General features: G+C 40.2%; 1 protein-coding gene across 8 annotated transcripts in view; it reads left to right on the top strand.

The window, feature by feature from the left end:
* Positions 1-2971: 2971 nt before the first annotated feature.
* Positions 2972-24862, top strand: part of NLGN1 (neuroligin 1) — a 301748-nt gene continuing 279857 nt past the window's right edge. For 6 of the 8 annotated variants that reach the window (XM_085322277.1, XM_085322276.1, XM_085322273.1 and 3 more), the window contains exon 1: positions 2972-3633. In XM_085322277.1, the coding sequence (XP_085178403.1) occupies positions 3141-3633 (493 nt within the window). In that variant the 5' untranslated portion in view covers positions 2972-3140. Of the gene's footprint in view, positions 3634-4057; positions 4118-24862 lie in introns of all 8 variants that reach the window. The other 2 variants (XM_085322279.1, XM_085322278.1) reach the window with 1 other exon arrangement.

The following is a 24862-nucleotide window of genomic DNA, read 5'->3' as shown; positions in this document are numbered from 1 at the left end:
TCTCAAAAAAAATCTGTTACTTAATCAGTAAAAAGGAAAGGCTTGTGAGGAAGAAGAAAAAAAACAAAAAAAAAACCCACCAAAATTCAAGTTACAAATACCATGCAAATCTGTTGATTTCAATGCTGGAAGTGCTTTACAATTTACTGCTTCATACAGCCTATAAATCTATTGGCTGAAGCTAGCTAGCACCCAAGAGTTAATTAATCAAAATAACCAAACATAGTATTGAGTTATATCCCTATCATTTTAGCTTCCTCTCTTTATCTTAGAATAAAACCTTATTAAATGGGTGGCAATGTAGAACATTTAATCGCAACAGAGCTGTTCAGCTGTTAGGTACAGCATCCAATGTACAGGCTTAAATCTATAGCCCAGCTGGAGGGTTTGCTTTACATTTACATATATAGTCAGTTCAGGATAAGTTAAAAGTAGCCTCAGTCTCATGATTGGATATATAAGATCTCTGTTGCTGATAAACTCTTGAGATTGTTAACGTTGTCAAAACTCACCTTTTTAGGTATTCTCTTAGAACAGAGGACTAKGTCTGAGACTTTCAGGGGGAAGAGCGCTAAATGCATTGTTAGCAGTGTCTTGGCAATTTTCTGCATTGACTAGACTCAGCAGCTTGAAATGAAGAAGGACACTACTGTTTGGTGCAGCTATGTTGAATTTGTTTCTTCTCAGACCTTCCCCAGACCAGGTAAATTAGCAGGCTAGCTGCTGAGGTTAAGTTCATGCTATTTAGAAGTGGAGAGACCATAGAATTTGAGAATGAACACAGGATGTATTTTTCCACTGCTGACCTCCCCACCCCCCCCAAAAAGAAAGAAAGAAAGAAAAAAGAATGGATTTTAAGACCTAATGAAAAAGATTAAAATATRTGGAGGTTTTGAACACCACTAAGGAGTGAGCTTGCGTCTTTCTGTGACCTCCTACTATACTGACTATACTGAACTACAACCTAGAGCAGCAAAGTTGTACGAACGAGGTACGTTCTGCTCTCACACCAGTCTGTATACTATCTTTACTGTTTCTCAAGAAACACCTTACTGCCTGCAAAGTCTGAGATGCAACAAAGCGACGATCTTCCACGAGGCAATTGTCTGGATGCCGTTCTGTGCTAGTTTATTAAACTAAATGTGAACRCATTAACTTTGGGGAATTATTTTCTCCGACTAAATTGGTGTGTTTCCAGCAAATACTGAGAATTTGAAGCTCGAGAATGAAGAATATAAGGCTGTTTGTTAATGCAATTTCACAGCAAAGGTGTTAGAATTAGCAGAGAAAGAGAGGRAGAGAGAATTGTGCAAAAGCTTCGTCTATCTTCTTATTGCCTCCTGAGATAGATTGTTCGGAGCTAAAGGAATGCTAGACATGAACCAAATCTCCTGCTGTCCTATATAGCTTTTACAATCTCCTTTTTAATAACCCAAACTGCAGGGTAGTCTGACTATTAGACAAGTCGTTCTTTTGAATTCTCTCTACAATGTGTATAGACATGATAAAAAAACAATTCTCATTAAAGCTGCCAATGCTATTTCAAAAGCAGGTGGTTTAAAATGTTTCCTATACAAAGCAAAATGTATTTCTTGTGCATTACACACTGCTTAATAGGGAGTGTAAGATTACACTGCTACATTGTGTATAACACTGCATTTTAAATAATAGGGTATTGTAAATTGTGTCAGAAATATGTTTAACAGGAATATAGAMGATGTAATGATATGCACTGAGCAATTTTCAGAAGTGCTGGAACAGCCTTGGATGACAATCTTTGTGTAAAGTAGTTGAAAATAGAATCTGGAATTTGAGATTATATAGTCTCTGATCCTAACTGATTATTTTTCTAGGATACTGTTCAGTCAGTGTGTGGGTATATAAAAGATAAGGTTTTTACTGTCTTATGGGAGCATTTATTGTTTATACTGTAAATTAAGGATGGTAGGAGTTGAGTGCATTCGTAGTGCGTTCTCATTTTTCATTGTGTTCGGTAGTTTATAAAGAACGCGGGATTGGTCTGAAATAGGAGTTGCGATATACAACTCCATCCCAAACCTGCCTGTTCATATGCTTTTTCAAATCGGTTTTGAAAAAACACCAAAGTCCAATCATACTTTTATGCAAATTATGAGTTTGCTGTTCACTTCCATGGGAGCAGAATCTGGTCTTTTGCTGCTGTTCTCTGCATTTCACTCTGCCAAAATTCAGGTGTTTTCCATTAGCTGTCAGAAATTTATGGGGTAAGAAGACTATAAAAAGCACAGTAATTTATTTTATGCTTATAAAGACATTCCACTTGCTTCAGTGTTTGAATCAGAAATTCTGTTTGGAAATGGGCAAATGTTTGTTTGTGGTATAGTCTGCTTTTAGTGAAATAATTTGCACTTGAGCATTCAGTATGCCTGTCTATCTTAATTTCACTGTGTCTTGTGCTTCAAGAAATAATGACTTTCTTTTTGATTAAAACAGCTTCTGCATACAAAGTCAAAATTGATTATGGGTTGACGAAGTTAAAATATAACATAAACACTTAAATCATGTGACCTGTCAGCAATTTTTTGTTCTGAAAAAAAAGTGAATTTAAAAAATGCATTTTCTGTGAGACCTCTTTCTTCTTAAAATCTCTGTAAATTCAGTGGGCRACATTACAGATAATCCAATAATCAGAGCTTCACCCGCCATTCCATGGAACCATAATCTAGTACAATTTTACTTACCTGACTCTAGCAGCTATTAATGTATGTACATAACTTGTAAAACATCTAGTTATCACTCTGCTCATATTAGCTCTTTCATACTAATGATTTATTTTCATTTTCTCCAGGATATAGACCTGCAGCTAACTGGATTTGATTTGTAAGAGGGGATTCTGCAGTAAATGGCCGCTATCTTCATATTGCTACTATGGAAAACAGAATTGTCAATAGGATGTAGTCTGATAAATAGTGCTGAGTGAAGATGCAGCTTCAGTAAGTGTGAAATCAATGGAAGACACTTACCGCATGAAAAGCCTTTTGAGATTTTTCTGACAGGCTCCTATTTAGGAAACTYGATCTGTTTCCTTTGGTCGCCCTGTTTTTACACCAGTGGATACAAATAAGATTGCTTCACTGTAGTTACACAACTAATGTGGGACCATGGCCTTTCCAAGATCCGTGTGGCTGAACTATGTATGGAGAGCGATGATAGTCCGCCTGTTGCACGTGGGATTGAATGCCACTTTTGCTCTTTGTACACTTGGATTTTTGCTTCACGCTGCAGCTGTGTCCTCCCAAAAATTGGATGATACCAACCCAGTGGTGACCACCAACTTTGGCAAGATAAGAGGGATTAAGAAGGAACTTAATAATGAAATTTTGGGGCCTGTTATTCAGTTTCTTGGGGTTCCATACGCTGCCCCTCCAACAGGGGAGCGCCGCTTCCAACCTCCTGAGCCTCCGTCTCCCTGGGCAGATATCAAAAATACCACTCAGTTTGCTCCAGTGTGTCCCCAGAACATTATAGAAGGCAGGTTGCCTGAAGTCATGCTTCCCGTGTGGTTTACTAATAACTTGGATGTAGTTTCCACCTATGTACAAGATCAGAGTGAAGACTGCCTCTATTTAAATATCTATGTCCCAACCGAGGATGGTGAGTTAATACAAGGCGAAACAGGGAGATCTTTTTATTTTCCTGTTCTGAGTTCTAACAATATTAATTCATGTTTACTGGTAGCATGCATGGCTTTACTTGTTTGCATGCCGGCATTTTATATGTATGCATGTGGCTTGTCTATGTGTGCATCTGTCCTTTATTTTATTTTTCTGTCTATACTCATTGTTTTTCTCCCACAGCACGTGTATTTTAGGTCAAAGTTGGTATCTAATTCTCATTGCCACCTGCTGACTTCTGGGAAGATGCAYCAACATCTTATCCATTGCATGTGCAGGCACAAGTTGAGAATCTTCCGCACCTAATAAAGCAGGCCATATTTGAGTTAGATAGTGGTGTTGCATGCTCCTACTGTCTGTGATGGAGCTCCATGTTATTTTCTAGTCTTCTATTCATTTTTCAGTCAAAAGAATATCCAAGGAATGTGCCAGAAAACCCGGCAAGAAAATTTGTAGAAAAGGAGGTATGTATAAAGTGGACAAAAAAATGGGGGAAAAAATCAAAACCTTGCAAAGGAAGAACAAAAAATACAGCCGAAAGAGGCTGATTTGCTGATGTTGTGAAGCAAACAGTTAGGGACTCTCTTGTCCTAGTAAAGCCAGAAAGAGATTTAAAGAGAGGACCATGTAAAGCWCAGAAGATAACATTGGTAAAGCCTGAGCTCGGTTTCACCTGATTGTATCTCTTTCCCTATCTAACGCTGACTCTGTTGACAGCTTTCATCGCGTGTCTTGGCCTCGCGGTTTAGAGGAGGGTCGCTTGTATGTAGATACAGGAGGTGGTAGACGCGTGCACAGAGGGGGGCCCGTACGGCGGGCCCTGGCGCTCCTGGCGCTGAAGGTGCTGGTGGCCTCCACAGCCCTGTCTGCGGTGGTGCAGCGTAACGGAGGGTGCATAYTGCAGCAAAGAAGAACTGAAAAGCTAAGCTGACTTCCTATGTGATGCACACTGTTTTCTTGGAACAGTGTTAACTTTCCTAGAGTGTATATGCGAAACACTTATTTTTTTTCATTTACAAATTTTGAAAGGAAGGGGCCCGTTTCCTTTGTTGTGTGATTTCTTCTTTATAAACCCAGAAGTCTCTTAATACAGGCGCTGGGAAATGTTAACATGTTGTGACGTGATACCTTGGGAATTTGGCTGCTTTGGAAACTTGTCTTCTAACGTTTTAGTGTTTTATAGATAGTATGGGAGAATTTGCAAATTTCTTTGTGAACATTTGCAGATTCCTAAAGCTGTTGATAGGTAGTATAGAAGGTATATTTTGGTACTCATTTAAAGCTGGTATTTGGTAATAATTTAAAGTACTAATTTTGTACTACTTTATACATTTGTTTTACATTAGTTTCTTTAAAATAATGTCTTATTTAATTGTTGGACTACCTTTAAATCTAAAGAGCATGTGGAAATACTCAGTTGTCTTTTAGCTATAATTGATGTTTTTAATATGAGTTGCTTATATGTCCCTGATATTCTGAACAAATACATTTTAAGAAAGTGTCACAGCACAAAATTGTTTAGAGTTGGACAAAATTAAACTCTGTAAACTCAAATTAGGTTTCTAAGACCATATTTAGGCATCTAAATACAAGTGGCCTTATTTTCCAAAATTTTTGCTCATACTGCTCCTGCTGCCTGTTAATTTTAGCTAAYGTTTAATTATTAATTCTTAATTGTAGTGGCTCAACATATGTTTATTTAGATGTCTAAGTCTACTTTCARTAACTTAAATTAAGGAAATTTGTTTCTAAAGTGCTGGCTTTGAGTCAATTTTTAATGTTTCCTACTGAGGATTTTTTGCTCCATACTGTACTCAAAATTGTTTTCTAGTTGGATTCCCAAAGTTGGAAACAAAGATAATCAGTGAGCTGTGAGCAACGTCACTTCTTCATACGCATCATTCAAGTTAGAATAACTGCTGTCATTTATACGCATTCAATTAATGTGCAGTGCTGCAGCAGTTATTATGCAGTTCATCAAGCATGTGTAATCAGCTGAGCAACTTTCACTTCCTATCACCCAGACATTGATTCACAGAGTCATAAATAAAGATGCAGATCTCCATCATAGTTCTCAGAAGGAAACTTTTCCTCTTAGGGAGCAGAAAGAAAAAAATCCAAGAAGCAGCCAGAGTAAAGGCAGGGAGAGCCCAGCAGCTGAGGAAAGTCCTATGGTCTTGTGAGTCCAAAGGAGGAGAAAGAGAGAGTTATCTGAAATTCAGCAGTTATGTTTCCAGTTGAATTCATTATCTACTGTACCGTACAAGAAAAAGCAGCAGAAGCCTTCCTTTTCCCTTTGACGAGGGCAAGTAACTCCTGAAGGCCTTCTGCTTGGGCAGCTGCCATAGCCGTAGTAATCCTTGTTCTCGGAGTAACTTCACTCCCTACTCACCTGTACCTAACGCAGGTTGTACCTGAGCCGTATRGTCTTCATACGGAGGAGGAGAAGGAATGCTATTGTAGAACAAAGTTGCAATAGGTAAGTGGCATCTTAGCAGCAACACCAGCTTGGAAGTAGCATTACTGTTTTGTGAGSAAGAAGAAAGACGAAGAAATAGCCACTCTCTTACTGGTTTTAGGTCGCACTCACTACAGTCATTTAGCAGTGAAAATTACTCAAAAGAGAAAATACAAAAATGGACAAGTTTAATTTTGCACCATCTGTTTAATTAAAAAAACCCTATATAAATGCATAATAAAAGGTATGTAAATAAAAAGTGACTGAACTACCAATAGCACACTTTTATATTTGCGTAAGGCTTTCTTGTTACATGAAGTAGATCTTACWGGATAATTAAACCAGTAACACTACTTAGCTGAGGAACATAAGAAAACTCAAAATTTTGAAGAATAGGGAGTAATCTGATGAAGGTAGATACGGAAATGAAGCAATTTTATCTGCAAGTCATGTTAGACTTTACAGCAGGAATTGTAACCATTACCGTGTGTCGGTGCAACTGCGATACACACACTGCAGAGACGACAAGGTGATAGGATGGCAGCGGGGTGAGATAGGAACAAGGCATCCTTCTTGCTAAATGTCGTTATTTATATTTCAGTGTACTTTAATTTACTAATTTAATAATAAGTACAYGAAAATCCAAGGTTGCTAAGTGTGTGTTATGGACATTCATACAACTAAAACTCCCTCTATTTTCTAGGGTAGGTTTTAGGAAATCTGTAGAAAGGCAGCTCAYTAAACCTTCCCCAGGGCTAGCTTCTGCAGTTCTAATTTTCGTAGGACCTAGCTTACATCCTGGATAACACCATTTTACCAACTGATATTTTTTTATATCTTTGATCAGGTGGTAATTTCCTGGATGCTTGTCAAACATTTGCATCACTTCTAGGAAATTCCTAAAGACTTTTGCACTCTATTTGGTGTTTCAGATCTCCACTTTACTTTTATAGACACAGTATGAAAATTTTACTTCTGTTTCAGAATAACAGGGTAACCCATAATCTTTTAGGAGGAGCGTACATCCTGCTTTAGCTGCATGCCTGTATTTTGTTTAATGTTGTATATCCAGCTCTTTGCCTTGTAACAGAGATTACAACGTGAATAGYGACTTTAAAGTCTAATGACAGTTATATAAATAATGTTTGAAAATCATCACTAATGTGACTATAAAAGAAACTGCAGCTATTCTTTGTTCTGAACTTTGGTGTGATAGTATGCTCTTCGTCATGAGCCTGTACAAAAGCCTTCACGGTGCCTGAAGGTATCTGTATCCGAAGATAGGGAAGTGTGATTTTCACAGAGAATATAATATATACCAAACGTCGTGGAACTGAGCCTATATAGTTTTGGATGTATGAGTATTTCTAGGAGAATTGGGAATGGAATAAGGAGAGAAATCACTTGTTCCTTGCTTGTAAATATTAAATGTTTGGGAACTACCAGTGGCTAAGAAACAGCCCGACAGAGATTTCTTCGTGTGTGGATGGTGTCTTTTAGTTCAGTTGSTCTGGACTGGTACACTGAATAAATTTTAAATGCAGAGAATCATGATCCAAACTACCTCATTTAAGAGTGTATGAATAGACAGCTCTATTAATATTTATGTCTGCTAATGAGCTACGTGACTTTCAGAGAGCACAGCTCCCATCACCATACTTTCTGGGGTATGGCAGTCATGGGTGCACAGTAACATATATACATACAAATACATACATAYGTACAAATACGTTCATGGAARTGAAATACAAATTATAGTGATACAAACTCATCTGGCACTGAAAATTTGTTGTTTTCAATAGAGAATACCTTGCACCAACTGTGATTCATAAACGTCACCGATAACTTTATGTCTTTGAAACTTTGCAGTTTGAAACATTTTTTAGACATCTGAGCAGAACTGATAGGAGCCCAGTTAAGCCTGTTCCCCTTTGTTTCTATTGGACGTTTCTTCCAGTGCAGTTTAATTACCTCAGAATTGTCTAACTTACCAAATTTTGGCAAAAGCGGAATTTTACCCTGGGAAAATGTACTTGGCACTGGCTGGATCTGAACCAGTGAAGGTTTAGCCTCTAAGAGTCCGGATTCCCGAAGTAACTGCCCTGGTTAACAAGATTGACCCAGTGGTAAGGAAATAGGAGAGAGACATTTGTGTACATATGCATTTGTATGTATACAGTTATATAAATATTGTTTGAGAATCATCACTAGTATGACTGCTAAAAGAAACTCCAGATACTCTGAGTTCTGCAGTTTAGCGTGATAGTATGCCCTCCGTTATGAGCCTGTACAAAAGCCTTCATGTTGTTGCCTGAAGGTATCTGTATTTGAAGATGTGGAAGTATGGTTTTCATAGAAAAAAATTATATATAAAACTTAGCAGTATGAAACATTTTTTAGATGTCTAAGCAGAATTGATAGGAGCCCAGTTAAGTCTGTTCCCCTTTGTTTCTGTTGGATGTCTCTTTCCAGTGCAGTTTAATTACCTCAGAAATGTCTAATTTAGCAAATTTTGGAAAAAGAGGAATTTTAAAAAGAAGAAACTTTTTAAAATTTTCTCTTAGTTTCCTCTTTTAAAAAAGAGGAAACCCAGGGAAGAGCTGGTCTTCAGGTTCTTTGGTTAGTTCCCATTGCTACGTACTCTTCCTTAAATAAAAATTGAYGCTGGCTTAGATAAGGTTGCATACRATGAATGCTCTGCGTTCTTCAGAATTCTTCATGTATCGGCGGGACAGCCTTTCGGTTGTTTTGGACTAAATCTTGAGAAAGGTAGAATGACTCCTTCAGCTGGCTTCCACATTAGCCGACTTCAGCAGGATCTGGGGACCCATCCCCTAAGGTGAGAAATGCACGTAGCYTCAGCTGTTTTTTTCTTTTTTTTTAAAAAAAGGTCAGATTGAGTGAACAGGAAAGGGCAAACGGAACATCTTGGGATCCCTATCTGAAGGCTAGTCATACCTATTTTCTTCTTACCCCATTTTTATTTACTTCTCGTCTGGAAAAAAACAGTGTCCCGTGTATGCTTCTCTGCACATTTGATCTTATAGCAGCCTCTCAGAATATTTTTCAAAGTTATATTTTGCCCTTTTGTGATACAATTTAGAAATAGGTTTTCTTTACTTCTTTCAAATAACCTTTTCTTTAGAAATGTTACTGTTTTGTCTCAGGTAATCTAAAAAACCCTTCCCAGAACAGGAGGAAAAAAATAAACCTCTGAGGTGATTTTTTTTTCTTGCTTATGTGCAATACGTGTAGTTCTTACAGACTTTATTAAATGAACTTATTTCTGCACACCTTTTTACAACTCTAAAGTCAGCTAGAAAAGCACAAGCTTAGATCTGGTAAAACTTGTATTTCCTCTGGCAAAATCTGTCGATTTATTGTCAGATTCTTTTATTCTAAATATCTGTTGCAGACATATATACATATATATATATGTAGATATACATATATATACACACACACACCCCCAAAGTAATTGGCTTGTAGATGCCATATTGTTGAAAGATGATTGAGATATTCTTTCTCCGTAAAGACATCTTAATGGTTATATAAATGAGAGGTACGAAGCCTAGGTGTGATCCGCTGTCACGGTGGGCTCAGCCATGCCGAGCTATTCTGCATTTCCAGTGGGTAAGAACACGCATTTGCAGACTATTACCAGGGCTTGTGGCAACTTGGTTGTGAGTGTCACGGCTCAGAGAGGTCACAGTGTCTATCGTAATTGGGCCATTTTGAAAATTCGTAAGATATTATTGATGTCTGGAGTATGTTTRTGTCAGCGGATGCCTGTCAACATTTAAAATTCTGCTCCTGTTCGCCTCTGTTGGCTGCTGGCTGAAGAGCTCTGAAACTCGTTCTGGCCTCCTCGGGCCAAAATTCGTGCCCGTGATCCCAGACTCTAGTGCCACGTACTAAGAATCCAAGATTGTCCTGTTTTTCTACTGCGAGCACTGTTTGTTCCTGGTTTTCATTCCTCAGATACCCCAGCAGCATTTCCTATTGTGCTAGTAATACATGGACGAAGATAATGAAGCAAACGTTGCCTTGTACAGACCTTTTCATCCTTTCRCAGTCTAAAAGTGTTGGTGTCAGTTAGCAGCATTTTTCAAAGATGTGCAGTGGGTTTATGTCATATTTGAAATAATATAAAATGCTTAAACTCCGGTGTGTTTTCTACGGCCCTCTTTCTGGGTGAGATTTTGCAGACTGCATTTTAGGACTCCCATCATCTTTAATGCCATCAACACTGGCTGAAGTCCTCTCTAAACGTCTGACTGTTGTCTGCCCGGGCTGCGAGCTCTTGCTGACCATGCAGCCACTGGGCTGTCAGTGCTTTGTTCGTGTACCTTGACGGAGCTTGTAACTCTAACAGGTCTTAAATTCTGGTTCAATTCCATTCATTGTCCTTTATTTTATTGCTTACTTTTCATTTTCTACATCCTCCCACACATAGGCTCTAAAATAGTACTGCTACCCAGATAACACTGAGTTGAATAAAGCTGTTTTGTGCTTCTTCCCCTTTCCTGTCTCAGTTTGGACCAGTTGTACTGAGGAAACAACTTTTTTATTTTTTTTATTTTTTTTTTATCTGCTCTTTCCTAATTTATCATTTAAAGACAGATTGGATGAAGTATTAGAAAAAATAGCTGTAGAAGTATACATGTACATTTTCACAAGGAACATCTGAGTAACTAATATGACTTTTGGATGGCTAGGATTTTCTGCCTTTTTTTTTTTCCCTCCAGTTTTTTCCTTCATTGTATTACTGTTATTCTTTTGCTTTTCTCTGTGTTCATGCTCTTCATTTCTTTGTTTCCTTGTAATGCACAGGGATACAAATATTCTTAGTATTCTTTGCATATTTTTTTAAGCTTGAAACAGGATGCCTACGTGTGTCAAGCTATTCTTAAAGATCATCTCAATTACAGTGTTAATAATCCGCTTATAACTTGAATATTGCTCCAGTATCATTTTACATTTTTTCAAATTCTTTTCACATATAATTCTTTAGCCCTCTTCATTTTTACTTGCTTTATGTTGTCAAACTTACATGCCTTACTCCTCCTTTCACTGATTTATTTTTTCTCTACTTTGATATGTATAGTACTATTAATTACACTCTGCATTCAGAACCCCACTGCTTTAATGAGCTTAATATAAATGAGATTTGTTTTTAGAATGTCAAATCACATCCTTCTGGCTTAATATTAATATCTGTTATTTTATTTTTTTTTTCATGCTTCTAATAATGAAGTTTTATCCTAAAAAGAAGCAGCACTGAGCAAGACAAGGCAAGAGAGGTGGGACAGAACAGCCTAAGTCATGTCTGTAGGCACCTTCCTATACATTGCAGGGACCAACGAGGTCTCTGGCGTGTCAGAGCCGCCCTACGGCTGCTTTAAGTGAATCCAGAGATTCCTGATGATCACATGCTGATTGCAAGACATGGAAACTGCATCGTGRCGGGTCCTGGAGCTGATTTTCCCTTGCACGTTTTTTTCCTGGTATCAGACTCGAGCAGCAACAACAAATCACGGTGCTAGTTCCTCCGCTGTGGGAACTCTGTTCTTCTGCCTTTCTTATTCGTACTTAATAATACAGTAAAGACGTAGTAAGTTCAGCCTTAGGTGTGTGACAGGAGGGAAAATTACCTTGCTGATTGCTTTCTCGTTCTTCAGCTGTTCAAGGTTGAGAAGTCCTTTGCCATTGCCTCGCTGAGGACTGTCCACTGAGGGGACCTGGGGGAAACGAGCCTCCGGGTGTTCGTCCCGTTGTGAGATGGACAGAGGATCCAGCCAGAAAGACACGTACTGCCCGGGCGGCGTGCCGGCCCCGGGGCAAGGCTGGCGGTCCCGGCGCTGCCGTCGCGAACGCGTCACGGGCGCCTTTTCCCCAGGGGTTTCGCAGTCTGGAACCAGCCTCTTAGTACTGCAGAGGAATCGCAACGTGGTTTTTAGGCTTTTTAAAGTGCTGTTCGCATTTTATTTCAGTGATAATTCACAATCCTGTCTCGTGAGATGCTGGGTTATCGCAGGATTATTAGGTTAGGGCTGCGTTAACGTCAGTGGTTTTGGATCGGGCCCCACAGGGGCAACATACTGAGGTCTCTCAGTGTGATTTAATATTTGYTTAAATAACTTTTTTAGCCTTATATTATTTTATAATGTGTGGAAAAATCATTTTATCATACTTACATAGAGAATCCAGTAAGTTGAAATCTATAGGAGAGAGACTGCCATTTAATGTTTGTATTTGTTTTCTGGCAAGCTTCCATTTGTTAAATTTCACTCTTTTTGTAAAGGCCTTCTTTAATTATTAGGTGAAAAACAGGTATTTGTGTAATTACCATAATTATATCTACACATCTAGTGTACTTGCAATTACTTCATTAAAATTGTAATTATTATTCAGTTATAGGGGATAATGATGTCCTTTTACCATGTTGCAGATGCCCTAATTAAACTGTGGCATAAATGAATTGGAAGTGATTTTGAAGTTTTGAATATTGTTTTATCAGAAATATCAGAAGTGATTCATCCACATTACGAACTGGCAGTCAAAACCCTCCAGAGTTTTTTTGAGAAAAGACTTCACAGAGCTCATGGAAGAGGATTTGTCTCTACTGCCTGTCATTACTTTCTGTTCTCTATATTCTTATACCTAAAAACTGTCTGTAGTTTTTTTTTTTTAATGGAAAGGTGTTTTATGTAAGAAGAAGATTGCATGGCTTGCTGAATCCTTCTAGAAGGCTCAGCCCAGAGCAAAATAGGATCTACATGAAAGAACATTCTGTACTCAACCACTCTTCTGCAGGGAGGGAAGGACCAACAAGTGGCCAGGGACTATGGAGCTTTTCATTAGGCGCTGAGTTTTAATGGAGGCCTATTTAGTGAAAATCCAGGGGCTGGGGAAAGGGAGAGAAAGTTCCTCTTGCAGCACAGGTCCATGTGATGCTGCAAGCCCTGGCAGTGCATTAAGCAGGACAAATYCAAAGGTGTCCTACCAGGCAGGTCCTTTTCTCTCTCACAGAGCGCGTGGGAGATGATGGACAAGCATCACATAGGACAGCAATGATGTCTCCTCTCTTAATTTTACAAGTCATTGAAAATGAGCCAAAAGCATACATATTTTTTTTCAACTTATTTTAYTGATCTATTATTTTAAAGCTAGCACAGATTGTTCCTAGGCAGTGGGTGTGTTGCAGTGCACCTATAGCCTGATCATCAACCTTGCAGCCATCCTACCAGGACACCTGCCGTGGTTTTTCTTCTAAAGACAGCACCCCTCCATCTGACCATGGCCTAGATGAACCTATGTATGAACTAGCTAGAGAGGCTGAGATCTTTCTCTCACCTGGTTGCTTACCTCCCAGCTGGAGCTCGTTGTCTAATCTTTGCTCTTAGTTTTGTTAGTGGAATGATTCATGCAAATTCTTCCTATTTACTTCAGATGAGTTAGATGAACCTTTTATTTAATTCACTAAATTCACATCAGCTGACTTAATCAGTGTAAAACTGATTAAGAAGAACTTGCAGGATCTACTGAATTTTGAGGCTATTACTGTCCTATAAAATGATGGTAACAGAGCTGCTGTCTGTTACTGGAGRTGAGATATCTCGGAGGCAACTGAGCTGCTGCGCTGGGTTGCACGGAGTTGTGTCGTGGTTCCCTGCAGAGGTAGCTGATACAAGAACTGATTTTCTCAAATGTTGTGTTTTTTTTAAGGACTTGCTGCCCTTTCAGCAGAAATCAAGCACTGTTGTTGCCAGGTGGCATTCCAGTACCCTGGCAAAATTTTTTCTAATCTTTGCCACCACTTCTCTTTGCTTTTTTAGGATACTATTCTTTAATATTTTGCTATTAGTGTAGTGAAAATGCAAATCAAATGTACTTTGCACCAGCTCGATCTATCTGAACCAGTGACAGCCTGGAAGAGCCAGGATTCCCAAAGTAATGGTCTTGGTTAACAAGATTGACCCAGTGGTAAGGAAGCAGGAAAGCTGCATTTGTATACATATGCATTTATATGCATACAGTGATACTTGTAAGCAGATTTGAAAGAGCAGAGCTGGTGCAATTTGTCTTGTTTCATTTCAAAATTAATATTGATTCATATGTTTTCATATGGATATGAATTTATTTTAAAATGCTAAGAAGATAGAGAATCTTCTTAAAAAAAATCTGAATTTAGTTGCTGAAGGCCAGATCTAAGATCCCTATGTGAGTAAATAGAAACTAGGGAAGATTTTATACACCTACTTACTCTGGGGCTCCTTCTACTAATGAAGGTGCCCCGTGATCTATATAATAGCGCTTTGGATCCATGAAGTATTACTGTGTATAACTCTATCTGACTGCTGTAGAGGCAGGTGTATTTCAGGAAATTTCACAAGAAATCATCAGGCTATAAACCTRGTTTTCAAAATCTTAGTCCTTTGCCTGTTTCTCTGTGCTAAGCTCGCATGAAGCAGCCCTTTATATGAATCAATTAACCACTGCACCATGTGGAACAGCAAGGAGAATTAGGTTTGTGTTCTACACTTCTCAGTCGTTAACTGAGACATTCGTTAATGGCAAATGGATTACTTATGCTATAAACAGTAACTTTGGAAACAAAAAATAATTGCTTTACTTAAGTGCTGAAGCACCTGCAGTCTCTTTTATATGAAGTCTCTGCAGATTGAGTCCTGTATAAAATAAAGAAAAAAAAAAAAAGAAAGGTGCCTCAATCATCTCTTTTTTGAAGTGCCATGAAGCTCTTGATTTGCTGGCAATTCTTTGAGTATTGGAGGTATTTTCTGGCCGAAAGCATGTTATTATTCCAGATCTTAGGAAACGTGTGCTTGAGTTTTATAGAAGTGCGGATGATTGCTGAAGAGGCTGCAGTAGGAGCCCCCCAGCCTGAATCTGGGTCTTTGAGAAGTCATTCCTCACTTCCCCTTCCACGTGCATTATRTTGTGTGTCCTTCACATGTGGAAAAGAACATCACCCCTAGAACTGTGAAACAGTCGTGTTTCTGACAGGATGCTTTTTTTGCCCTTTTTCCCCCCCCCCCGACGTTAGTTTGAACGATGGCCACTAAGATGCGGTTGGGCAYGAAAGGGACGTTCGCTTGCAGCCGCGAGCGTGGAGACCGAAGAGGAGCTGAGCGAAGCGGGAAGGGGATTTGGGCGCGCCGAAGGCTCCCGACCCCCGCGGAAGAGGTGTGCGCTGCAAGGCAGGGCCCGAACTAAGCGTGCGAGTGGGGGTTAAGTGCTTTTTCCTGTTAGGCAAAATAAGACCAAGAGGAAGGCAACTCGGAGGTCCAGTTTTAAGCGGCAAAAATCATTTTTCTCTCCAGAGTTTGCAAACATATTGGTTGCCGTTTTTCAGCCCAGAGCTTTGACATGCTAAACTACAAGTTGATTTGGCTGAGTATCAGCACAACAAGGAGCAGTCAAATGAAAGAGGAAGAAACGAGTGATTTACTAGAAACACTCCATATTCCTTGATGTGTTTGACTTTGTAGAAGTGGTCTGACTGCCACAACTTTCTGTGCAGTGCTTGGGCTTTTATCACAGGACATCTGAAAAAAAATGCATTTGACCTAAAGCAGAGCAAAAGCTAGCCTTTGATATTGCCTGATTAAAAAAATGGATAAAGTCAGCAGTAAGTCAGATTTCAGCCTGTTGTTTGAATTATGAATATTCCCCTAAATGCTGTCACTTCCTTAAAGAAATACAGTGGTTTCTTTTGAATTTTAAGTGACTCTGGATTGAAATTCCGTGTGAGTGATTATCTGGCTCAGTGAATACTGTTGTTATTAGCAATTCTGGGTGTTAACTTCTTCATTCCTGAAGTCTCTCTAAACGCAGCGTGCCATTGCACTGGCACTCGGGAACTAAGAAGGTTAAGAAGCCACTGAAACACATTCTGGAAATGTCATAGTTTTTCAGGCTGATGAAGTGCTAGCTTCGAAGAGAATAAAGAAACTGTAATAGTAATTTCCTTTACTTGCTGCACGCGGAGGAGACGGTTTGAAGGAGAGCAGGCCATAGGAAGTCTCTTTTGGCTCTGCCCCTGTTAGTCACGTCCCGTTGCCTTGTTACTTCGGGAGCCGCAGAAATGTGCTGTTTAAGTGGAGTTTGGTTGCATAGGGGAGATTTGACAAAAAGCCCAGATGTCGCTTTGCAGTCATTCCGGACCTTGCTAGCCTTTTCCCATTCCTTCGCTCCTCCCGTAGCCCAGCCGCGTCCGGCCCTCTCCCTCCTGTGAACTTGTGTGACTCCATTTCAAGTATAGATCTATTTATTAAATCTGGAGATAAAGCATAGATCTATTCCACTAATCAGATGCTGCAGTGATTAGAGCCATGGAAGTACTGGAGAGATCAATTGGATTAGATTATCAAATCATTATAAGCAAACTTGTAAAGGCAAAGCAATGGAAAGTARTCCCTTAGGGTGAGCTAAACCCACAGTGGTTAGGGGCCTCCGCTTCAGAACGGAGGGCAGAGGCGATACGTAATAAAGTTTTCTGTATGATGCTGTTCATAGGATAAAGCACATTATTACATGTACTCTAAGTGAAAAATGCATGGAGTTTTATTTATTTATTTATTTTTTATTTAGTAGTTTGTCTTGTTATCAGTCTCTTGAAGGAACTAATTTGAAGTCCCTGGGCTGAGGCAGGAAGCCCTTCTGTCCTCCCGCCATCCTTTATCGTCTCTGTTATCTCATTCTCTATAAGTTATTTTGACTGTGTAATCTTATTTTGACTACTTTTGTTGCATAAGCACAGTGTTATGAAGCAACACTAGCTAATTCAGATAAATGCGATTATTCTCTAGGTATTTGTTGCTGCAGGATTCCTGTAAAAAATGATTGTCTGATAGCCTGTTGTCCATCCTGTGCATTGAAGTAGTGTTTTCTACAGCCTTTAGTGTGATTTTTTTTGTATGTGTGCACATATAGATTTACATATATAGAGAGAAAGGCTTATATATGCATATATTTTAGTAAATACTGCAGCCTGTGCTAACATACAGTTTTCGTAAGAGAGCTGACAGAATAACGTACATCAAGGGCAACAATTGGTGAATTTTCATTTGACTAGTTCAGCCTATTAGGTTGTTAAATTTTGCATAGAAAATCATTAGTACATTTAATTTGGGAAGGAGGCTCTTGGAAGAGGACTTGCAGATGTAAATCAATCAGTGAGGAGGCTGTTGTAAAGTATTCCAACACAATTTAGCACTTTGAAACATAATGAAATACTTCCCATGTTATTAATTGTAAATGCGAAAAATTGAAAAAAGAGTTGTGGGATTATCACTGATTTAGGAGTTATGAAGCCAGCAGAAGCTTCATTGTTATAATATTAAAATCTAGATGAAGATTGTATCCCAATCTTTTATTATTGACCACTTCTATAAAAGCATAGGCTTGAGATTGCAGTATTTCAGTATTTCTACTCTTTGTAAATGAAGGTGAAGGACGTCAGAATCTAGTTTGAGATGACAGAGTCCACAGTGTTTATGTAAGGTCTAGGTCTTATTTCTCCGTGTGAACTAGACTAGTATGGTGACAAGTTTGGAATCCTGTTTCCCCCGAAAAAGTGAGTTCAAGAAATTCATACCTGTCGCATGACTTACGAATTTTGCTTTCTACTTAGGAATTAGCTGAGGTTGAAAAAGTGGGGAAAAAGGCACTTTTTTTGCTCTCTTTAATGGGAACATGTGACTCAATCCTGGTAGTTTAGAAATAGTTATCTGGTATTAAATAAATCCAAGAAGATTTGGGTTTTGACCAATAAAAGTCAAAGGGGAAAGGTCGGAAATCAACTCTAAAATAGAACAAATATTAGCTAAAGATTTTGTCATGTAGCAGCTAATCAGGGCTTTTGTGTGCCCTGCTGTGCCAATATCTATTCTGAAGCTAGTCATTATGTCTGTTCTAAAGAAGAACTAATTTTGAAGACTTCACTGCACTAAAATCAAGTAATTTACTGCCCTTGGCAATTATTTTTTGCTGTGGTTTTATGATGTTTTGTCTGATTAAACATTCAGTGCTAGACAGGTTAGATTTGTAGCTTTTGGTTTTGTCCCTKYGCTGCTCAGCTTCAAATTTATTCAAGTGCAGTTACTCTTTGGTGCCAAGGTACTTGACTGCCTTCATCAACTAGGATATTTAGCTGCAAAATTGACATAAGCATCAGAATTTATATTATTGATAATTTTGGAAACACAAAGATCTCTAAAATTCCTTTCTATTGTGTACTGGTGGGAAGCACCTGTACCTGTTTGATGCAGCCAAAAATTATCCCCTGAGTGCAAAGTCAACTGCAAAATTCAAATGAAGGTTAAGGAGACCAAGCCCAAAGCTGCAGATCTAAAAGATAAACAGAAATAAGTTTGGGSTAGGTACATTTAGAGGTTAGAGGTAGAAACATTTTGTTGTTTTGCAGAAGACTTTGAAAGTTGTCTGACATGGTTCAAAAATATCTTTCTGCCTTTTTTTCTTCCTTCATTTTTTTTTCTAAATAATTGCGTAGAGCTCTCGTGTCACAGACTCCCCTGTAGTAACAAACATTTTACCATTTTCCGTGTATTTTGTTTCCTGATCTCATACAGTCATTATTCCGTCTGATCTGTGCTTATTTCATGTTTCCACCAGGATGCTGCTTCTGCATCCTTTTCATTGTAGGAACAAAATCTTTAAAGCTGAAGAATCATGAGCTATTCATTTGCCGCGATCTCCTTTTAAAATCTGCCTTTACGTTGAAGCTGGAGAATCTAGGACAAAAGAGTGGACTCCTGAAAACAGAGAGAGGCTGTATGTCGTGCAGAGCTGAAATTAAAACATCCCATTCCTTTTATCACATGCTTATATTCTGAGCCAGGCTGTTTATGATGCTCCTGGGCTGCTTTTATGGTTCACGTAGCTGAAGCAATGCTTCTTGTCTTTAATTCCTGCACAACTTAATCCTGATCTTTCCTAAGTGAAAGTATTTGTCAGTCAGCTACCCCCTATAGGATGAGAATCAAAACTTAYCTTAGCCCAGGAAATATTTTGTGCCTCCCACTTGACTTGCTGCCTTACAGCTTCCAAATACAGGAAAAGAAAAGATTGCTGCAGCTTTTATTAATTATTTACGTGCTGTTATCAAACATTCCTAGAGTGCTGTAAATTTACAGGCTTTAGTACAAACTTAGAACAAGTTCCCCGCTCTGGAGAATTTACGGTGAAGAAAAGACAACAGAGGTGAAGATACAAAGCAAGTGGGTGTAGGGAAGCAGCGTGGGATACAGGAGTTGGGATAAGAAGGCATCGCCGCGGTACCTGGCGGGAAGGAGCGGGAGAGCGCGAGCGCTCGGGTGCGTGCGCGGAGTGCCGAGAGAGGAGGAGGAGGCAGCGGTAAAAGCCAGCAACAAATTACGCACGGGGATTACAAGGAAAGCAAAAGGATTGACCTGATTTGTGTGTTTACCACTCAGCGACTTAGTGGTGCTCTTTCAGCGACATCTAACTCAACGGGCGGCAGAAGCAAGAGCGTGTTTTGCGTTGGTGAGCYGGTCAGTAGGTTCCTAAAGTCGTCTGAAGCAGTGGAAAATGGCCCGTTCGGGGGGATTAGTAGCACGTTCAGCCCCTAGCGAGGCCGCCTTTGGTCCGGCGGTGGTAGCCCCTGTGCTTCCACGCTTCCCGGAGGCAGCGGAGGAGCGGCAGGTTGCAGCATGCTGCATCAGTTGCCCCCTGAAGCTGTTCTTTGAACTTGTGCAAAAGCATTACCGTTTTCGCTTTGTTAATAAGACTGTAACTTTAGATATATTGAAGGATGGGCACAAAGAATAAAGCCGTATATAAACAGTGTAGAGTAACTGAGGTGAAGAGGCTACTCCTTGCTCGCAGAAATCCACAAACGCTGGCATTATTTCCCAGTAACTTTGCTATAGGATAGTGTATTGTACGGCACCGCACAGGTACCGTGCGGTGCAATTGCTGCTCTAGAGATCCCGTGAATTAAGGGGTTATCATGCAGTAGAATACACAATGAAATAATTGGCAATTTCAAAGGGAAAAAAGTACAGTACAAATCCCTGCGTAGCAGAAACGCTGTCTGGGTGAGGAGCTGTCTCGCCTGGTTCTGCCTGCTCCAGCCCCGTGTGTCTTTTGGGCATCTTTTTTTTTTTCTGTCAAGTGCTGCTCATCGTACTAAGGAGCTGCATCCATGTGTTCAGAGACTCAGTCTGCACTTAAGGCCCTCACTTAAGCATACGCGTAGTTTTAAGCGGGTGATAAGTTTTTTTTAACCTGGGAATCATCAATGTGCAGTTTAAGTTGGCTGCTCGTTGAAAGACTTGCCGGGCGGCAGCGTTGTCATTGACTATTGCGAGAGCTGGATTCATCCCATTTGCTGAAGCTGGAGGGGTGATAGCTAAGGACCCTAAAGCCTCTGGRTGTTGCTCTGATGGTTTAAAACGGCTGTAAAATGCCTGTAAGTCTCGTTATAATGTCATTATAGCATAGGCATAATTACATTTGTTTTAGGAGTTCTGAGCAAGTCATGTATTTGTGTATTGCTCTACTTTTTGCCCTGAGTAGTTAGAACTAAAAAGACATTGTGGGTAGTGCTGTTGTCCTTCTCTACTTCGAGTTGCATTTATTTGCTCATTTACTGTAATTCTCTTTTCACTGACTTTAAGAGGGGATATTTTAAAATGCATGTGTGTGTGTCTAGTCTGTGGACAGAAAGATCAGCCAAAAGCTATACAAGTGAATAAATGCATAATCACCAACTTTGTACTTGCCTGTTATAACAAAATAGCATTAAAGAACAGAACATTGACTGTAATGTAGGTTGCAGTTACTTCACTGCCGGGGAGGCAATACTCTGGAGACTGTCATCTATTGCAACTTGAGGGACTGCTAATTGCTTTTAGGAAAGCACAGACTTCAGTTATATTTTTAGTGCGTCACCTGTATGGCTTTGTCTTTGCATATGTTTAGAAAGGCGTTCATGTTACAAAAAAAAATAGGAAACGATCCCACAAAAGTTACGTTCGTGTTCGAGTCGTGATGCTGAACGCGCCCAAGCCGCGGGCCAGCCGTGCGGCGCGGACGGAGTGCCGTCCCGCGGCGTTTGGCGCGAGCCTCCGCGGGCCGAGGGACGCGGGCCGGCGCGCTGGCGGCTGGGGCGGACGCTGCCCGCGCTGCGGCTGGAGCGGGGGGACCCGGGTCCCCAACAGCCGGCGCGAAAGCGGAGCGAGCCTTAGCGGCGCGCTGGGTTTCACCTGGAGGGTTGGAAGAATTCCGATTTGGGTCCAAACTGTCTGCCTTGAGCAATGCCTCCTTCAAAAAGAGAGGAAAACGGCTTTTATGCCTTTCTTGGAGTCATGGTGTCATTTATTCTGTCAGCAGACGTGATAAAATCTTACTTTAAGTTTCCTATGTTACCTTAATGACCTAAAATTTTTAAAAKGAGGTTTAGGCTACGTGGAGTACAGTTGACAGCCGTATTACTTCCAGTGTTTCTGTGAGCATGGCTTTTCAATRTCCGTACTCGTTTTATGGTCCGTGGTAGGCAGGGATGAACTGCTTTATTGTTTTGCTCCTTTTAGTGAATCAGAGTAATTCCTCGTGGTAATAAAACAGAGACCTGAATTAGCAAAAGTYTGATCCCTAATTGACCTTATCTTGCTGCCAGTCTGATGTAATCCAGATTCYGATGTGATCCTGCCTTCATTTCTTGTGAATAGTGAAAAAACTCTCATTGATTAAAAATTCAGCTTTCTAAAAAGCTCCGTAACTCAGAATTGGTAGGTATTAGCAGCAGAATGGCCATCAAGCGTTTTCCACCTTGAATATTTTGTGCTCGTTTTTACAATTAAAATTGTTTGTGCTTTTTGAGTAGAGTGTGTTGGTGGTTCCTCTCTGCGTTCTTGGGTACGTCCGCATCTCTGCGCACGTGCTGGTGAAATTCTGCGCCGGGTGCCTGGGAGCTGCTGAAGAGCTCTRGTACCTGGCAGTTTCCAGAGGCAGATGTAGATTTTTCTTTCGCTTTTACCTTTTTCAAGTAGTAAGAAAAAAGTATCACGAAAATATGTAATGGTATGTAATGCAAAATGGTATTCAGATTAAATAATTGTAAGGCAGACTTATAACAACCTAGTGTTTACTTTGTGCTTGGGAGCTACCTTGTAGTAGCTGGAGTCATTAGTAAAATGGTGGTACAAAATATGTATGTTCGTGTATTAAAGGAGTATTGTTAGTTGAAATTAAGATTAATTTTTAGATGTTGTAAATTGAGGCAATATAAAAAYGAAGCTCAGAGTACATTTTTGGCGTTTCAAATACTATTAACTTTTATTAAGCTACAAATCTCTAGATTCCTGTATCTCAGATACTCCGTCACGCTCTAACAAAAGATTGTCTGAGACTAACGTTGACTTGCGTCCAACTGAAATCAAAGTGAACTGATTTCTTCCTTTTCATTACTCGGGCTGACAGGAATGCAGAAAGTAAACAAGCAAGACAAAAAATTAAATCAGCTTTGAAAAGCCCTTGCTTTTAGGAATTAGAGTTTTAGGAATAAAGATATCCAAAATTCTTTTTTGGAAAAAAAAAAAAAAAGTGTAATTCTGTGCTGGTGTAAAAAATGAAGAACAGCGCGATGCCGAGGATTACAGTAACGCTGTATATGCCGTGTTATATCAGCCTTGCTGTCCCCGCGCTGCGCCTTGCTTTGTGGCACCCCCCAGGAAACCCTAACTTCTGCAGAGCAGTAGGTGCGTGCGAGTGCTCCGTCCCAGAGACGAGGCGTTGCCTCCAAAGAGCGTGTTTTTGGGGCAGCCGCTGCTCGTTTGGGTGGGAATTGAGGAGCGAGGAAGAGCTCGGAGGGGGTTTGCCGCCCGGCTCGTGTGCCGGAGCGTTGCGCGGAGGTGAGCCCCGGCCCTTCGCGGGGGGGCTCACCTTTTTTTTTTTTTTTAGCTCTCTCTCTCTTGCTCGTATATACACATATCTGTTGAAAGGAAGAAATCAGCTATTAACTGTATGATTTTATTATGATAATCTGAGGTAGATTGGCTAAAGTGCCTCATATAAACATTAAAAAGTAATGTTTGTACACCTGTGATTGGGGAGACAGATTGAAAAGTGGACTATGTCTTTTTTCATGTTTTTAGAAASTATTGAAAGGTTTAGCATTTTAATCTGAACTTTCTTTTTGCTTATCTTGGGCATAGAGGAGCATTTGATTTAGTTAGTCCTGGAGCTCTGCTTTTGAGAGATCAGGAAAATATACCTTGGCTCYCTTTAGCGGGACCCTACCTTTCCCTAAGAGAGTAGGAATGATGCTCGATGCTATTCTTACCATTCCTCCATTAGGAACTTAAAATTGACCCTCTGACTGCCTTTGAGATTATTTAAAATTCCTCATTTTCCAGTCATCTTTAGAATCCTCCCAGCCCACATCTCTAATGTGAAAATCAACGAGAAAAAAAGTATTCAAAACAAAGTGACTTTTTTTTTAATCCCACACATAAGAGAGGAAAAAATGGCATAATCCTTTTTTTGTTTGTTTGTTTTTGTTTGTTTTGGGGGGGGTTGTCTTTTTTTTTTCTTTTGCAAGTCCTCCTTAAACTGGCTCAGGCACTTTATTTCTTTTTAGAATGAGAATTTTGGTCATAAATCATAGCAGGGAAACTAATGGCAGAAGTTAAACACTGAAAGAAAAAAAAAAAGCTGTCATTTAAAATGGAAAACCTTACAGAAGGTTAAGTGTTGGTAGCAGCAAATTGTAACGTGAAGTTAGAGACTAGAGCAGAAGGTCGCCTGCACCTTTGAACAATAGCCRTAAATATTTACATTTCCAAAATAATTAATCATTCATGATACACGACATTCATGRAACATACTGTGCGGATACTGCATGCCTCTATTTTTAAAAATAAAAAAGAGCAACACCTGTAATGCCGGAGTGCTTCGTGAACAAGTGTACGGGAATCGTCCGCCTCTCTGAAGCGGGCTTTGCTCAAATGAAACGTGGCGGCGGTTTGACAAGGCATGGCGACCGCGCTGGAGCCCCAAAGCGGCGACGGCCGCGTCTGCAGGAGTCGAGGCTGGAGCGTGCGTAGCCCAGAGCCTCCGGCCCRCGGGAGCTCGGGGAGGAGGTTGACGGCAGAGGTCCCGAGCTGAACGTCGCAGCGGCGTCCTGCCCACGCTCCGCTGCTGGCCGCAGTAGCACATCGCATTCGCTGGTTTGGGAAGCGCTTGCGTTGCTTCGCTCGAGCGCTGGCCGTGGCTCGGGGGCTGGTTTTGCGGACGGTAGGTGTGAACGTGGGACCTCGGGCACGTCCTGGAGCGGTCACTCTGTTCCTGATGGGCACCGCAGGCTCAGGGGGTGTGTGGTGGCAGATCTATCATCGCTTTTGGCTRTAGTGTGTCACTGGACCTTTTGTGGCAGTCAATGAGACGTAGTGTTAGTGTCCACGAGTATTATTTGCATTCCCATCATGATACATGGCTGCTTCTTTTTCTTAAGTTTGAACCATTTAAATCACCTGTGCTGGTGTCACCTTCAGGATGGATTTTGTTGGAAAAGTTCAGTGAAGACCTCTTAGCTGTTTGTCAAAGTAAAATCAAGAGAAATGCATTATTTTGTCATGCAAAGAGAGTTGTTGCCTGAGGATCTATGTTCCTTGGTGCTCTGAGGCAGGAAGGGGCTAGGAGGTGAACGTGTAGTTATAGACTGTGTCATTTCCATTTGCATAAT

This window comes from Rhea americana, unplaced genomic scaffold (genome assembly GCF_003343005.1).
Source record: "Rhea americana isolate MKP2758 unplaced genomic scaffold, rheAme1 scaffold_76, whole genome shotgun sequence".
Classification (NCBI taxonomy): Eukaryota; Metazoa; Chordata; class Aves; order Rheiformes; family Rheidae; genus Rhea; species Rhea americana.
Note: the sequence above shows the minus strand (reverse complement) of the source record. Positions and strands in the feature narration are given on the sequence as shown.